Source organism: Scyliorhinus canicula, chromosome 3 (genome assembly GCF_902713615.1).
Source record: "Scyliorhinus canicula chromosome 3, sScyCan1.1, whole genome shotgun sequence".
Taxonomy (NCBI): Eukaryota; Metazoa; Chordata; class Chondrichthyes; order Carcharhiniformes; family Scyliorhinidae; genus Scyliorhinus; species Scyliorhinus canicula.
The window spans coordinates 136,505,771-136,521,748 of record NC_052148.1 but is presented as its reverse complement, the minus strand read 5'-3'; the positions used below and the strand labels follow the sequence as shown (position 1 = coordinate 136,521,748).

The 15,978-nt window shown below is 46.9% G+C and overlaps 1 protein-coding gene across 5 annotated transcripts in view; it reads left to right on the top strand.

Annotated features, from left to right (window-relative positions):
- The window catches only part of tbc1d1 (TBC1 (tre-2/USP6, BUB2, cdc16) domain family, member 1), a 352,836-nt gene that overhangs the window by 93,962 nt on the left and 242,896 nt on the right, over positions 1-15,978 (top strand). The window contains exon 1 of one of the 5 annotated variants that reach the window (XM_038791428.1): positions 5,085-5,270. The exons of the other annotated variants lie outside the window; for them this stretch is intronic. Within the exon in view, the coding sequence (XP_038647356.1) occupies positions 5,205-5,270 (66 nt within the window). The 5' untranslated portion in view covers positions 5,085-5,204. Of the gene's footprint in view, positions 1-5,084; positions 5,271-15,978 lie in introns of those variants that run through there. 5 annotated transcript variants of the gene reach the window in all.

Here is a 15,978-nt window from a genome sequence, read left to right as displayed (position 1 = left end):
GTGGGCCGGAGAATTCGTGCAGCCCCGGGTCCCATTGAGTCGCGCCAGTCCCCGCCATTCTCCGAGGCGGGCGGCACGATTCACGCCGGGCCGATTTTTGGGGGGCTGGAGAATTTGGAGGGCGGGATTCACACCGACCCCCGGCGATTCCCCGACCCGGCAGGGGGTCGGAGAATCCCACCCTCCAAATAAGTTGGAAATTTTCTCTCCCACGGTAACCACTGGAAATGTAACAAAAATCCCTTTACACAACTGAACACTCGCACTTACACATATAACTCACACACCCAGAAAAAAAAATTCTCTCTGCAACCGTCACTCCTCAAAAATGGAAGTAAAAGCCAAGTTTGCTTTTTTTTCTCCTAATCTTCAACGGCTATGTGTAATATACCAACAGTTTTAGCTGCATTGTGCAGCGAGACACAAAATAGAAATATAATTGTAAAATGACCTTTGGAATCACTCCCAGTTCTAACTGAGTTTCCATCATTGGCCCGCATGTAACAATAGTTCAGCATTTAAAATGTTTCATTCTTGGTCCTTTCCATCACTCATCTACATGAAGCTTCTTGGCAACATTATTGGAAGCGTGAAGTCAGCTGGTTTCCAGATACACCCTTTACCTCACTGCCTCCATTGACAGAGTAATTGTCGTCAGGATGTCCAACATGAAGTTATAGCAAAACAAAAATAAACAAATTGTTTGGTTTCTCACAGAAACATTGCAACTGAGGCCTTGATTCTGCCTGTAACTGTTGGCTGGGCTGAATCTGATGATGTACAACCTTGGTGATCCTGATGCGAACATACGAATTAGGAGCAATCGTGGTAGGTCCCTCGAGCCTGCTCCGCCATTTAATAAAATCATAGTAAGAAGTCGTACAACACCAGGTTAAAGTCCAACAGGTTTGTTTCAAACACGAGCTTTCGGAGCACTGCTCCGAAAGAGGTATGTTTCTGGAACATACCTCTTCATTCACCTGAGGAAGGAGCAGTACTCCGAAAGCTAGTGATTTGAAACAAGCCTGTTGGACTTTAACCTGGTGTTGTAAGACTTCTTACTGTGCTCACCCCAGTCCAACGTCGGCATCTCTACATAATAAAATCATGGCTAATCTGTTTCTAACCCCAATGCCACATTTCCAACTACCTCCTTCACCCACTTGCTTATCAAGAATCCATTTACCTCTGTCTTAAAAATATTCACAGACTCTGCTTCCACCACGCTTTCAGGAAGAGAGTTCCCATGACGACCTGAGAGAAAAGAATTTCACCTCAACTCAGTCTTAAATGGGCGACCCTTATTTTTAAACTGTGCCCCCTGGTTCTAGGTTCTCCCAAAAGAGGAAACATCCTTTCCACATCAACCCTGTCAAGACCCCTCCAGGATCCTATATGTTTCAATCAAGTCGCGTCTTCATCTCTAAAACTCCAGCAGATACAAGCCAAGCATATCTTACCTTTCCTTAGAAGACAACCCACTCATATTGGTTATTAGTCTCGTACACCTTCTCTGAACTGCTTCCAGGGCATTTAGATCCTTCCTTATATAAGGGACCAATAGTGTTCACTGAACTCCAGATGTGGTCTCACCAGTACCCTGTATAACTGAAGCATAACCTCCCTCCTTTTCTATTAAATCTAAGCTTCAAACCCTTAGTTTAACACCAAAACAACCAATAGTCTCCTCTGTTCCTCTTCCTTTTGAAGAATTCTGAAACCTTCCAAGCCTGCATCAACTCTAAATTCACGATTTTATTATCCTCCTAACTGTCCTCCTGATTGCGACATTGCGTGAATCCAACTCACCAAGAACCCCAGACCTTTGTCCTCCTAACACACAAGTCCTCATCACTTCCAGCACGCTAAATACCTCATCCTCATTGATACATCCCCGTATTGATAAGGGTGATATTTATACCTGGCGAGCGGACACGATTTGTCTTAGTAGTTCTAACCCACACATTGGAATACTCGACAAGCTCTGACGATGGCGGCTGCCATCTTGAAACTGTACCTCAATAACAGCCAGAACATTTAGGAGGAAAATAAAACATCAAATGAAAAACTGAAAGCTCTCTCCTCGCTTCTTACACTGTTAGTGGTTTTGAGGGTGGGTGGGGGAGGGCCGTACAACATTAGGACTTCTCCGTGTCCCTGGGGTCTCATTTGGCGAAGGCAGGGTTAGTGACACCAGGCTTTGAAAGAATGTAAGTGGGCTTCACTGAGTGGTCCAGGCTGCATTTGTAGCTTATGTTATGATTCTTGTTCAACCTCACCATTGGTTTTTTTCTCTAATTTCTTTTTCATAAATGTTTTTATTCTCCATTTTCACATTTTCCTTCAAAATTTACACCCCACCCACAGACAGTAAACGGTAACAAATACAAAATCAATCCCGTTAACAATAACAACGATCCCATCCTCCCACCACCCCAAACAACAACCCACCTGTCAATATATGCATCCAATAAAACAAACCCTCCCACGGTGGAAACAAAAAACAAAGGAGAAAAATAAAAATGGAGTCCGGGATTGCCCATGGTCACCATAGAGTCCATTCTCCCCCCCTCCCCACCACCACACTCAACGCCGTCCAACCTCTGAAAGAGTACCGTACATGATACCCAAGAGTTGTAAGCCCCCCCCCATCTCTCTCCAACTCCTCCCATCCACTGCCTCTTGTAAAACTCCTCCCCTCAACCTTGGTTCCTTCCCCCCATCTTTCCACCCCGGCTAGACCACTCGGACCCTGTTCTCCAAGGCTCCGATGGCCGCAGCCCCTCACCCCCGTTCACTGGCCGGCTTAAACCGGCCAGCGTGAAGGCCCCCGCCCGGGCCCCTTTCCCCCTTGCCCGGCCCTAGGAAAGCACATAAATCCCCTTTTAGCACACAAACCCCGCGTATCCACCTACACCCCAAAGAGCCCTCACTTCGAGTGAAAGTCCCATGACTTCCCTTGTCCAAATATATACAACATTGGCTCCTTTAGCCCATACACCCGCACGCAGTGAAACAAAAAAAAGAAGAAAATACAATCATGAGGTTACATCGGCACATGGCTATTGCTCAATTTCTCAGTTCTGCCACAGTCCTTCTGCCTTCGCAAACTCCTCCGCTGCTTCTACCGTTCCAAAATAAAAGTCCTTGAGCTTGTAAGTCACCCTCAGCTTCGCTGGATATACAATGCCGCACTGCACCGTGCTAATGTACAGTGCCCTATTCACCCTTTTGAAAGCAGCCCGCCTCCTCGCCAGCTCCACCGTAAAGTCCTGGTATACACGTATACCTGCTCCAGCCCACTGCACCACCCGCTTCTGCTTGGCCCAGCACAGGACCTTCTCCTTCACACTGTACCTATGGAAGCACATAGTCACTACCCTTGGCGGCTCAGTCACCTTTGGTACAGGCCTCCACGACCGATGAGCCTGATCCAGTTCATATCGGGAGGGATCCTCCCCCTCCCCCAATAGTTTTGCCAGCATCGCAGCAAAATACTCAGTCAGTCTCGGCCCTTCAACTCCTTCGGGCAGCCCCACAATCCTCAAATTCTGTCGCCTGGATCTGTTTTCCAGGTCTTCCATTTTTCCTTGCAGATCCTTGTTAATCTCCATCACCTTCCGCATCTCCTTCCCCATCGAGGTAAGTTGATCACCGTGCTGCAATAATGTCTCCTCCACTTCCTTCAGCGCCTCCCCTAGCTTCCGCACCTCCGCCACTGCACCCGCCACCGCCGTCGTCACCAGGGAAATCGCCTCCTCCACCAGCACACTCAAAACCTCCCTCATCTCCTTCCTCATTGTCTCCATGTATTTTGTAAACTGCCTTTCATTACCTTAGTTATTTCTTCAGCCGTAAGCAATGCGGCCTCCCCTGGTGCTCCAGCCTCCATTTTTACTGACCCCGCAGTGACCTTTCTACTCCCCGACGGACTTTTAGCTGTTTTCATGGCCGTTTTTTTACTGGTCCTCAACATATCCCTTCACTGACCTTTACTGCCTTCGCTGCCCCTAGGACCGGGTGTCAATCCCCGACAATGCCATTCCTGAACGGGAGCCCTCCAACGCGCGGCTGCCTCCCGCCCGCCGTCATCGGAAGTCCCCCTTTTTCTCTCAGTTTTTTGATATTGTAAGAAAGGAGCTGATAAAATACTTTGGTATAAATATGTGTACGAAATGCAAAATTGGCAATTGCAAATTCATATGTTTTCTCATCGTCTATGTTCCTTTTAATTTTGCATTGAAGTCACTGGAAAAGAAATTAGTTTTAATGTAAATGCTGATTCATTGTCACTTTTTTGCACTACTGGTCAAGATGAATTTAAACTCCAGTGAGTGCTGGGATGCAATTTCTGTTGGGAAAATCTTACATTGAAGTATTTACTGCCTCTGTAGATTTGTATGTTTTTTCTTAATTATCTAAATGTACACTATATTTTCTGTGGCTACCATTGGTAAATATTTTGTAGTCTAAGAACATTTTTCATTAATGTCTTTTCGTTCTTCCATGATAATCCAGACTCTATTCCCCCTGTTTAGCACCTGCCAACTAGTTAAAACATTTCTTCCACTACTTAATCTCTCCAAACTTTTCATTGGAAACTTTCTGTTGGATCTAATTTAGCCACTCTTCCAATGTGGAAAATCACATTTTTTCAAGCCTTTCTTATTAACCGCACACTCTTAATCCTGCTAATATTATGCTAAATCTTTGTTCTAGCTCTCTAATAAAGCTGATACAGTCTCCATTAAGGTTTGCCCAGGACTGCATAGATTCTCATACTGGAATTTAACCAGGGACTTGTCTACGTTTCAGCACAATTTGTTTTTTATGTTATATGCCCCTGTTGCTGACGCTATTTGTCTTTTTAACTATGTTATTTTACCATCTGTGCTTCTGCACATCCAGCTCTCTTTGTTTATTTGTACTTCTGAAGCATGTGGGAAAATGTTAAGGAAGTATAGTTCCAGCAGTGAAGGAGTTAAGAGGAAAGCCAGGCAGTTTAAGCCGAATGCCGAATTCAGCAGTCAAGTAGGAAGTTGCAGTTCAGAGCCAGTATCCTGCTGCTTAGAATCAACAGAAAACTGCCTCAGGTTAGGGGTCAGTAAGAATGACATTTGATTGCATGAGACTGCAGGGTCTGATGCCATTGAGTGAGAGTGCATTCAGGGGCTTGGATCGGCGTGTTTTACAGGAGGTCAGTCATGAAAGCAAGGCTGCAGAAACTAAACTTTCTTAAATTGGAAGTTGGATATGAGAAAGAAATCAAGGTATATGTCATTGTTTTTGACATAGTTTTAACACTAAGTTCTTTAAGTATGCTCTTTTCCAGTTGAAGGCAGTTGAGTGTTAAGTGGCTTTGAGATGATTGCTTATTGTAAAAAGTCCGACTGCTACAATTAGCAGCATGGCAATGTGTAGCAGTGTAAATGTATTAGACTGGAACAAAGGACATTGGTACTCCCTTCTTCAAAAGCTGCATTCAGGAGTAAAATGTAAATTCAATCCGGTAGTATAATTTTGTGGGATTAAAGCAGAGAAGTATCTGTTGGTGCTGACGTAAAAGGATGATGTTCTCTGGTATCATGACACATTGCTTTATAGGATATGATTAAATATTGCTGAATTTTACTTAGTTTGTCCAGGGAGAGGCTACTCAAGTTTTTTAAAAATTCCAGATTACAGCCTGTTAACGATGACCATAATGTTGAGCACTAGTGAGACCACATCTGGAGTACTGTGTACAGCATTGATTCCCTAATGAAAATCGCTTATTGTCACGAGTAGGCTTCAATTAAGTTACTGTGAAAAGCCCCTAGTTGCCACATTCCGGCGCCTGTTCGGGGAAGCTGTTACGGGAATTGAACCGTGCTGCTGGGTCTGCTTTCAAAGCCAGCGATTTAGCCCTGTGCTAAACAGCCCCTTATTTAAGGAAGCCTGTAAATGCTTTGGAAGCAGTCCAGCGAGGGTTTTCCAGACTAACGCCTGAAAAGGTTGGGTTGTTTTATGAGGAAAGGTTGGACAGGCTAGGCATGTATTTGCTGGAGTTTAGAATAGCAAGAGGTGGCTTGTTTGAAACATATAAAATCCTGAGGGGTTTTGACAAGATGCATGTGGAGAAGCTTTTTCCTCTTGTGGGAGAATTTAGAACCAGGGCATTTAAAAATAAGGGGTCACCCATTTAAAACGGTGCTGAGGAGGAATATGTTTGGAGGTTCATGAGTCTTTGGAACTCTCTCCCTGAAAAGGCGGTGGAAGCAGAGTCTTTGAATATTTTTAAGGCTGAGGGGAATTGATTATTGGTAAGCAAGAGGGTGATAGATTGGGTTTGTGGGATGCAGACTTGAGGTTAGAATCAGATCAGCCATGATGTTATTAAATGGTGGAGCAGGCTCAAGGCGCCGAGTGGACTACCCCTGCTCCTTGTTTGTGTGTTTGTTTGTATGGGTACACCTGAAATTCTCTAGGTGCATTTCATTAAAGGTGATCTTTTTATTGGTTGTTAGTAGATCTGTTACAACCTCTGTTGTAATAAAAGTGTGAGATGTGAGGTTTGGCTTAAAATTTCTTTTTATGTGTGAGCTTATTATTTGTGTTTGTATTCACCAGTCTTTATATTTGTGTGTAGAATGCAAACACAGCCAACACAAACCTGCGTAATATCAATTGAGGTCTGTGCTCTGTGAGGTTACATGAGTGAGCTCAAGGTTCCATTCGCACAAAATGTCAGATACACATTTCTTCAGAACTCCACTGTAATTCGCCAGTTTATTGTAATTGTCGATTTCAATTGGTTGCCAGGCCTTCAGCTGCCAAGGCCATAAGCATTGGAATTCACTCTTAATCTTCTTCCATCTTTTCCTCGCTCTTCTCCTTCAAGGTGCTTCAGGAAACCTACCTCTTTGACCAAATGATTTCTTCTGTGGCTCAGAGTCAAGTTTTGTTATCCTCTGAAGCACCTGTGGGATGTTTTATTATGTGAGGAGAGGTTTTATGAACACATACACTTGTTATTATGTAAGACACGTTGTAAGTACTGACCCGTCTCTTCACTGCTGACGAACCGACGTGTCTCCAGCATCATCTACTTTAGTTTGATTTTCTAAATTTGCAGTTTTTCTTCTCTTTTCTCCTGCCCCTGCTTCAGGTCATTTTACCACGTCTCTCTTGAATGCAATGACTTGTGCTCAGGTGCAGGTTTGTAAGTGCTGCTGCCCTCGAAGTGTCCCTTCTTTAACTGGGTGAATGATGCAATGCATGCTGCAAAGATCACCTGGAAACAAAAGGTGTTAGTTTCACATGTACACTGATGTCATCACCACCTCTACTTCATCACCATCTCTCTAAAAACTCTCTAAATCAAGAGACTACTTGCCGATATCCAATACACCGTAGCACAGTGGTTGGCACTGTTTCTTCACAGCGCCAGAGACCTAGATTCGATTCCTGGCTTGGGTCACCGTGTGAAGTCTGCACGTTCTCCATGTGTATGCGTGGGTTTCCTCAGGGTGCTCTGGTTTCCTCCCACAGGTCCCGAAAGACGTGCTTGTTAGGTGAATTGGACATTCTGAATTCTCCCTTCAGTGTCCCCAAACAGGCACCGCAATGTGGCGACTAGGGAATTTTCACAGTAACTTTATTGCAGTGTTAATTTAAGCCTACTTGTGGCACTATAAAGATTATTATACTGAATGACCAGAAATCTCCCAACTAAATATTAGGAGGACCAAAGCTATTGGGGGCGATTCACTGAGCCCCACGCTGGTCCGGAGCATCGCCACAACCACGCCACGACGCCCCGATGCCGGCGCGCGATTCTCCGAGATGCGGAGAATTTGTGCCAGCGTGGTTGGCCGAGCGGCCGCGCCGATACGACAGAGTCCCGCCGGCGCCATTCACCCCTGGTCGTTGCTGGCGGAAACTCTGCGCGAACGGTCGGGAGGGGGGGGGGGGGCTCCAATGGTGTCTGGCCCGTGACCGGAGCCCATCGATCGGTGGACAGCCCCCCCACCCACCGGACCTACCTTCCTGCGCGGCCGGCCCCTGAACACCGATGCCATGTTGAGTCGGGGCTGGCGCGCGGAAGAAGTCCCCCGCGCATGCCCAGGTTGACGCGGCCCAACTGCGCATGCGGGGTTTGGTGCGGTGCCAGGCTTGTGCAGCGTGAACCGCTCCAGCGCCATGCTGGGCCCCTGTGGGGGACAGAATCGGTCGTACCCGGGCCCGGTTCGCGCCGCGTGAAACGCGACGGCGTTCACGACGGCACGAATACTTGGGCTCCATTTGGGAGAATCACCCCCATTGTTTTCCATTCCTGAGCCACCAGTCCATTCTCCAGCCCCTGACTCCATCCCTGCCCCATTATTCACATTGCTGGTGATGCTGAGGTGAGCTCCTGACTACTTAGGCATGCCATCACTAAGACCACCTATTACCACCTCTGTAGCATTCTTCAAATCACTCTTCCTTCAGTTAATCTGCTGCTGAAAGCCTCTGTTACCTCTAACTTTGATTCCAATCTGGCCTTCAACCTTCTACCTTTTGTAAATTTGAGATTATTCAAAACTGTGCTCCCACCAGCTTCCATTGACACATCACCCCTGTGCTTACTGATTTATATTGCCTCCCAGTAAGGCAACACTTTCATTTTAAAATTATCATGCCACTTCATCTCCTCTCACTATCTTCCTCCGTGATTATTTGTGCTTCTCCAACTCTGATCTCTGGAGCATCCTGATTTTACTCACGCCACAGTTTTCCCTGAATTCGCTCCCAGAACCTCTTCGTCTCTCTGTCCCTCTTCCTTCCCAAGACATTGATTAAAACCTATCTCTGGCCAAACGTTTGGTCATCAGCCATAGTAATAACCCTCCTGTGAAGTGCCTTGGGGTGTTTTCCGACTTTAATTGTGCTAGATAAATATAAACTATGGTTATCATGTATGCAGACATTAGGGCATTGAGTGATGCTGCTAATGTAAAGAGTGGCATTCTGCTGACATGTTCAATCTGCAGCCTGTGTGCCCTCACAGTCAGCTTGTGACTCCTTACCCACTGGTTTTTACGGTTTGAGTTAGGTGGTACTGTTGTTTTCAAAGGGCTGTTCTCAGCATTGTTAACTCGTTGATGGATGATTCCTAATTCAGAACCACAAGGTCTTTTAGATTCCATAGGTTGCTTGAGGTATGCATGTTAATGGGAGCAGTCGATTTTAACTTTATGTGTGGTACGTGGACTCGATTGTATGCGTTGAAGTCGGTCACAAAGGCAAGAGGATTGGAGAATGATCCAAAAGTGACAAACTGTTCTTTGAATTAGAGACAAAAGTAATATTTTCACTTGAGTAAACAAACCAAGGTGTAACTCATAGAATCATAGAATCTGTGGCACGGAGACCAGACCCTTCGGCCCAAACTGGTCCACGCCAACCAAATCGTCCATCTAAGCTAATCCCATTTGCCTGCATTTGATCCATATCCCTCTGAACCTTTCCTATCCATGTATCTGTCCAAATGTCCTTGTTGTCAATGTTCCTGCCTCAACCACTTCCTCCGGCAGCTCATTCCTATACAAACCATCCTCTGTGTAAAAAAAAGTTTGCTCCTCCGGTTCCCATTAATTCTTTCCCCTCTTAACTTAAACCTTTGCCCTTCAGTTCTCGATTCGCCAACCCTGGAAAAAAATCTAAGCGCATTCACTCTATTATTGCCTCTCATGATCTTATACACCTCTATAAGATCATCCCTTAGTCTCCTACGCTCCGAAGTAAAATGTCCGAGCCTGTCCAATCTCTCTCTACAACTAAGTCCCTTGAGTCCTGGCAATATCCTTGTAAATCTTTTCTGCACTCTCTCCAGTTTAATATCTTTCCTATAGCAAGTTGACCAAACTGAATACAATACTCCAGATATGGCCTCACCAACGTCCTGCTCAGTTGCAACATAACCTCCCAACTTCTATACTAAATGCCCTAACTGATGAAGGCCAGCATGCCAAAACCCTTCTTCACTGCCCTATCTACCTGTGACTCCACCTTTACAGAACCGTGCACCTGAACCCCAAGGTCACTCTTTTCTACGATACTCCCTAAGGTCCTATCATTCAACGTGAAAGTCCTACCTTGATTTGACTTTTCAAATTGAAACACCTCACACTTATCTGTATTGAACTCCATTTGCCATTTCTCGACCCACTTCCCCAGCTGATCAAAATCCTGCTGCAATTTTTGATAATCTTCCTCACTGTCTACAATACCACCTATTTTAGTGTCATCTGCAAACTTACTGATCATGCCTTGTCTATTCTCATCCAAATCATTGACATAGATAACAAACAGCAATGAGCCTAGCACTGCCCCTGAGGCACACCACTACTCACAGGCCTCCAGTCCAACAAGCATCCTTCCACAATTATTACTCTCTGCTTCCTACCATCGTGTCAATGGTATATCCAATTTGGTATATCCAATTTGCCAGTTTTCCCTGGATTCCTTCCAGAGCAGCCTACCGTGTGGAACTTTATCAGAGACCTAACAAATTTGTAAGGCCAGGGGCGGGATTCTCCGATAATGGGGCTAAGTGTTGACGCTGTCGTAAACAGCGGAACATTTTACTATGGCGCCACCTGGCTGCAGGAGCAGCGATCCTGCGCCGCACAGGGGGCCAGCTTGGCACTGGAGCGTTTTACGCAGCTCCAGCTGCCGATACGGGCACCAGCACGGGAGGCTCAGATCTGCGCATGCACGTCATAGCCGGCGCGGGTCCACGCATGCGCACCGCAGAGATGGCAAGCCACCCGCATGTGCGGACGTGTGCCGGCCCCCGGCAACATGGCAGAGCCCTACAGGAGGAACATTGTCTCCCCCCTGGAATTAGCCCGCCCGCCGATCAGTAGCCCCCGATCGCAGAACTGGCCAATGTGGAGGCCCCCCCCCCCCCCCGCAGCCAGAACGCCGAGGTCCTGCAGGGTAGGATCACATGTGAACGATGCCAGTGAGACTCGGCCGAACTTGCCGGGCATTCAGTTGAGCGGCCCTCGACCAGTGCCACGGTAACCGTGCTGGCGCCATTGGCGCAATTCTCCGGTCGGCGGAGAATCGGCGGCCCAGCATCGGAGCGGTGCCGTGGGATTCGCCCCCCACCCCCGGCGATTCTCCGACGCGGTGCGGGATCAGTGAATCCCGCCCATAATCTCCCATGCACAAAGCCGTGCTGGCTACTCCTAATCAAACCCTGGGCGGGATTCTGTGATCCTGAGGCTAGGTGTTGACGCTGTCGGAAACACTGTTGTGTTTCTCGACAGCGTCAACACAGCCTCAGGATCAGCAATTCTGGCCCCTTTAGGGGGCCAGCACGGCACTGGAGCGGTTCATGCCGCTCCAACTGCTGATCCCGGCGTCAACTGGGCGCCGTGGGATGCGCGCATGTGCAATGGCACCGACGCCAACCCCCCCATCCCCATAGGCCCCCCACCCTTCCACGCCGAGTTCCCACCGGCTGAGAGCAGGTGTAGACGGCGCTGGCGGGACACAGCTTTTTTACGACGGCTGCCCGGCCCATGCCGGCCGAGTGCCCCCGAATGGCACCACGCCAACTCGCCGGCGACAGTGGTGCCAATTCTCCGCTCTGCCGGATGCTTTCTATGGTGCATCTGTAAAACTTGTGGTCAGAGTCATGTGGACATGCCGAATTTCCTTAGTTTCCTGAGAAAGTATAGGTGCTGTTGTGCTTTCTTGGTTGTAGCGTTTACGTGGGTGGACCAGGACAGATTATTGGTGGTGTGCATACCTGGGAATTCGAAGCTGTCAACCATCTCCACCTCGGCCCCATTGATGCAGACAAGAGTATGTGTGATACTTTGCTTCCTGAAGTCAATAACCAGCTCCTTAGCGTTGCTGACATTGAGGGACAGATTGTTGTCATTACACCACTCCATTACGTTCTCTAATTTCCTCCTGTACTCTGACTCATCGTTGTTTGAGATCTGACCCACTATGGTCGTATCGTCAGCAAACCTGTAGATGGAGGTGGAGCCAGATTTTGCCACGCAGCCGTGTGTGTATAGGGAGTATAGTAGGCGGCTAAGTACGCAGCCTTGTGGGGACCCGGTATTGAGGACTATCCTCAATAGGACGTGTTGTTGTTTATACTTACTGATTGTGGTCCATGGATCAGGAAGTCAAGAATCCAGCTGCAGAGTGAGGAGCCAAGTCCTAGGTTTTGGAGCTTCTGAAATGAGCTTGGCTGGGATTATGGTGTTGAAGGCGGAGCTGTAGTCGATGAACAGGAGTCTGATGTAGGAGTCCTTGTTGTCGAGATGCTCCAGGGTGATTGCAAGACCAGGAAGCTTGTGTCAGCTGAGGACGGGTTGTGGCGGTATGCGAATTGCAGTGGATCCAGGCATTCTTGGGGTATGGAGTTGATATGCCTCATGACCAGTCTCTCTAAACACTTCATAATGATCGATGTCAAGGGCACCAGATGATAGTCGTTGCTTGGTTCTTCTTTGCCACCTGTATTTTGATGGTCTTCTTGAAGCAGATGGGGACCGTCGGAACGGAGTAGGGATAGGTTGAAGATGTCCACGAAAACATCTGCCAGCTGATCCTCATACGATCTGAGTCCACGACCAGAAACCGTTCAGGCCCCATCGCTTTCGGAGGGTTCACTTTTAAGAAGGATGATCTGACTCCGGAAGTTGTCTCCGGATGGTGGGTATCGGTGTGTCCGAGGCTGCTGGGGCAGTTGACAGCTGTTTGATGGTTTCCTGCTAGAATTGAGCATAGAATGCATTGAGTTCATCAGGGAGGGGTGCGCTGCTGCCAGAGATTCTACTCTGCTTTGCTTTGTAGCCCGTTATGTTGTCTAAGCCTTGCCACAACCGACGAGAGTCCGTGACATTCGTCTGTGACTCTAGCTTGGTCTGATATTGTCTCTTGACATCGCTGATGACTTTGTGGAGGTCGTACTTGGATTTCTTGTATAGGTCAGGGTCGCCTGTCTTGAACGTCTTAGACCTGGCCTTCAGTAGGGAGTCAATCTCCCGACTACGCCATGGTTTCCGGTTGGGGAGCGTACGTACTGCTTTCTTTGGCATGCATTGTCTACACATTTGCTGATCGAGCCAGTGACTGTGGTGACATACTCCTTTAGGTTGGTTGCTGAGTTCTTAAATATGAACCAGTCCACTGACTCCAAGCGGTCACATAGGAACTCTTCTGTTGCCTTGGACCACCACTGCATGACCTTCTTGACCGGATTCTCCCACTTTTCTTCTTGGGGCAGCACTGTGGCACAGTGGATTAGCCCTGCTGCCTCACGGTACCGAGGTCCCAGGTTCGATCCCGGCTCTGGATCACTGTCTGTGTGCAATTTGCACATTCTCCCCATGTTTACGTGGGTTTCGTCCCCACAACCCAAAAGATGTGCAGGGTAGGTTGGTTGGCCACGCTAAATTGCCCCTTAATTGTAAAAAAATGAATTGGGTACTTTACATTTTTATGAAGGAAATAAAAGTTTGTTCTTGTATGCCGGAAGAAGGAGCACCGTCTTATGGTCTGATTTTCTGAAGTGCGGTGGGGGAATGGATCGGTAAGCGGCATTGATTTTTGGATAGCATTGGTCGAGAGAGTCGGGGCCTGGTCAGGGCCAAGAGATTTATCCACCTTCATACGTTTTAATACGTCCATCTCCTCCTGTAATGCGAACTGTCCACAATATATCGCCACTAACCTTGCCAGGTTCCCAAGTTTTCATATATTTCTCCACAGTAAACACAAGAGGGGAAATATTCATTGAGAGCCTCACCAATCTCCTGCGGTTCCAACATATGTGTCCACTTTGGTCCTTGAGGGGTCCTATTCTCTCTCTAGTTATTCTTTTTCCTTTAATATATTTAAAGAATCCCTTTGAATTCACCTTAATCCTCAGCCAAAGCTATCTCAACCCCCTTTTGCCCTCTTAATTTCCTTCTTGCGTATACTCCTGTATCCCCTGTACACCTCCAGGGAATCTCTTGATTCCAGCTGCTTGTACCTGAGCTATACCACCTTGTTGTAGTGAGCATTGAGCTTGGTCTTGCTTCTGGTGGTGCTGCACTTGGGCAATGGTCGTAGACGGGACGCCAGGTCCAAGAGAGGACGAACATATGGCAAACTCTTCTTCTTATACTTGGGGGTTTTTGCACTCTTTTGGGCGGTCCTTCAGTTTGGACCCTACTAATTGGGTGATCCCTGATCACTCCGTTCGATTCCTAACCAATAAGTGGGTGGGAATCTGGATGGCTAGGCGTGTCCCAAGGAGGCCATTCGGCCTATCGAGTCTGCACCGACCCACTTAAGCCTTCACTTCCACCCTATCCCCGTATCACAACCCCTCCTAACCTTTTTTTTTGGTCACTAAGGGCAATTTATCATGGCCAATCCACCTAAGCTGCACGTCTTTGGACTGTGGGAGGAAACCGGAGCACCCGGAGGAAACCCACGCAGAGACGGGGAGAAGGTGCAGAGTCTGCACAGGTGTCCCAGCAGGGAATCGAACCTGGGACTTTGGCGCTCTGAAGCCACAGTGCTAATCATGTGTGCTACCGTGCTGCCCTATCACTTCTTTTCTCAAGAAATCCAACTTTGAATCCTGTGCTATCCAGTAATCGCATGGACATCTGTTCTGTGCCCCTGGAGTCCACTCCTGTACTCCTCCTCCTCTTCATGCTGCCCCTTGGTGGTCTTATCCAGAAGAAAGGGATCCATTTCCAAATTTATTTTTCCCCATTACAAAATTCAGCTGGAGCATACTTTTGCTCGTCAGTCTGGTAATGTTCTTGTCGATGGCCTGAGTTATATTATAAGCACACTTGTAGCTAAAGCTAGAAATGATTTATTAACATTAACTGTGGGTCAATATATCCAAAACAACAGATGAATAATAGTATGAACATACACAAACAACCTCTCTCTCCAGCTCCGGAGTCAGTCTGAGGTCACCTGCCTCTAACGTTCACTTGTGTACGAATGAGACTCCTAGTGGTCAGTCGGTGAATTACATACAACACAACCATGATATCACTACAGGTCCATTGCCCCAAATGCTCCAAAGCCTCTGAGAAATAATCTGTTGTTGATACTTGGGTAATTGCTCCAACTGAATATGTTCCTGTATTTACCCCCATTATTTGAGTAGAGGGGATCTTCTATCCATACATCCTCCAATGTCGCATTGATGGGCACTTGTTTAGCCATTCCCCAAGGTGCTCTCCCTATGTCTCACTTCCTTGCAGTTTCCCTTTCTGCTTTCAAAACTTTCCTCCTCAGCCCTGGTCATACCTTTTGTAGCCTCATCATGTTCCTATTCTTCCCTTTCCTCTCTATTTTAAAGCACTCCCTTGTCCACTGTATCTGTGGTTGGGCACTATATAGATGCAAGTTGTAGAGTATTTGAATATAGAAAATGGGGGTCTCTTAGGTTGGCAACAAAATCTCCCTCAGGACATTTTGTATATATTGAATTCATCATAAAGAGCTGGGGAAGGCAGTGTGCTTCCTGTACAGGAAACAAACAGGATTTTTAAAAAACAAAACCTTCTGACCGTTGGATCTAAAGAAATGATGATGAAAGGCTTTTTGCAGAGGGGGACTTTTTGAATTAATAAATAATGGCATAGCTTTGCTGAAAATTTCCATGATGTTGCAATAAAACAATATTTATTGGGGAAACGGAAGAGTGAGCATCGAACTGAGCAGCATTGAGATTTAATATTTCAAGAAACAACTGCATTGTGTTGAGAATATTAATCTTGTATCTAGGTTTATGATATTTGATACAAATTGTCATGGGATTTTTAGTCAAAACATCATGCTATCTTCCATGAGCCACTGCATCCAAATATAAGATCCAGAACCAGGTTTTCATGTGGGTTCCCTTCATGCAACTTTATTCTTTTGCGAAAATTGGTAATGTTGAAAAAATTACATCTGAATGAATTG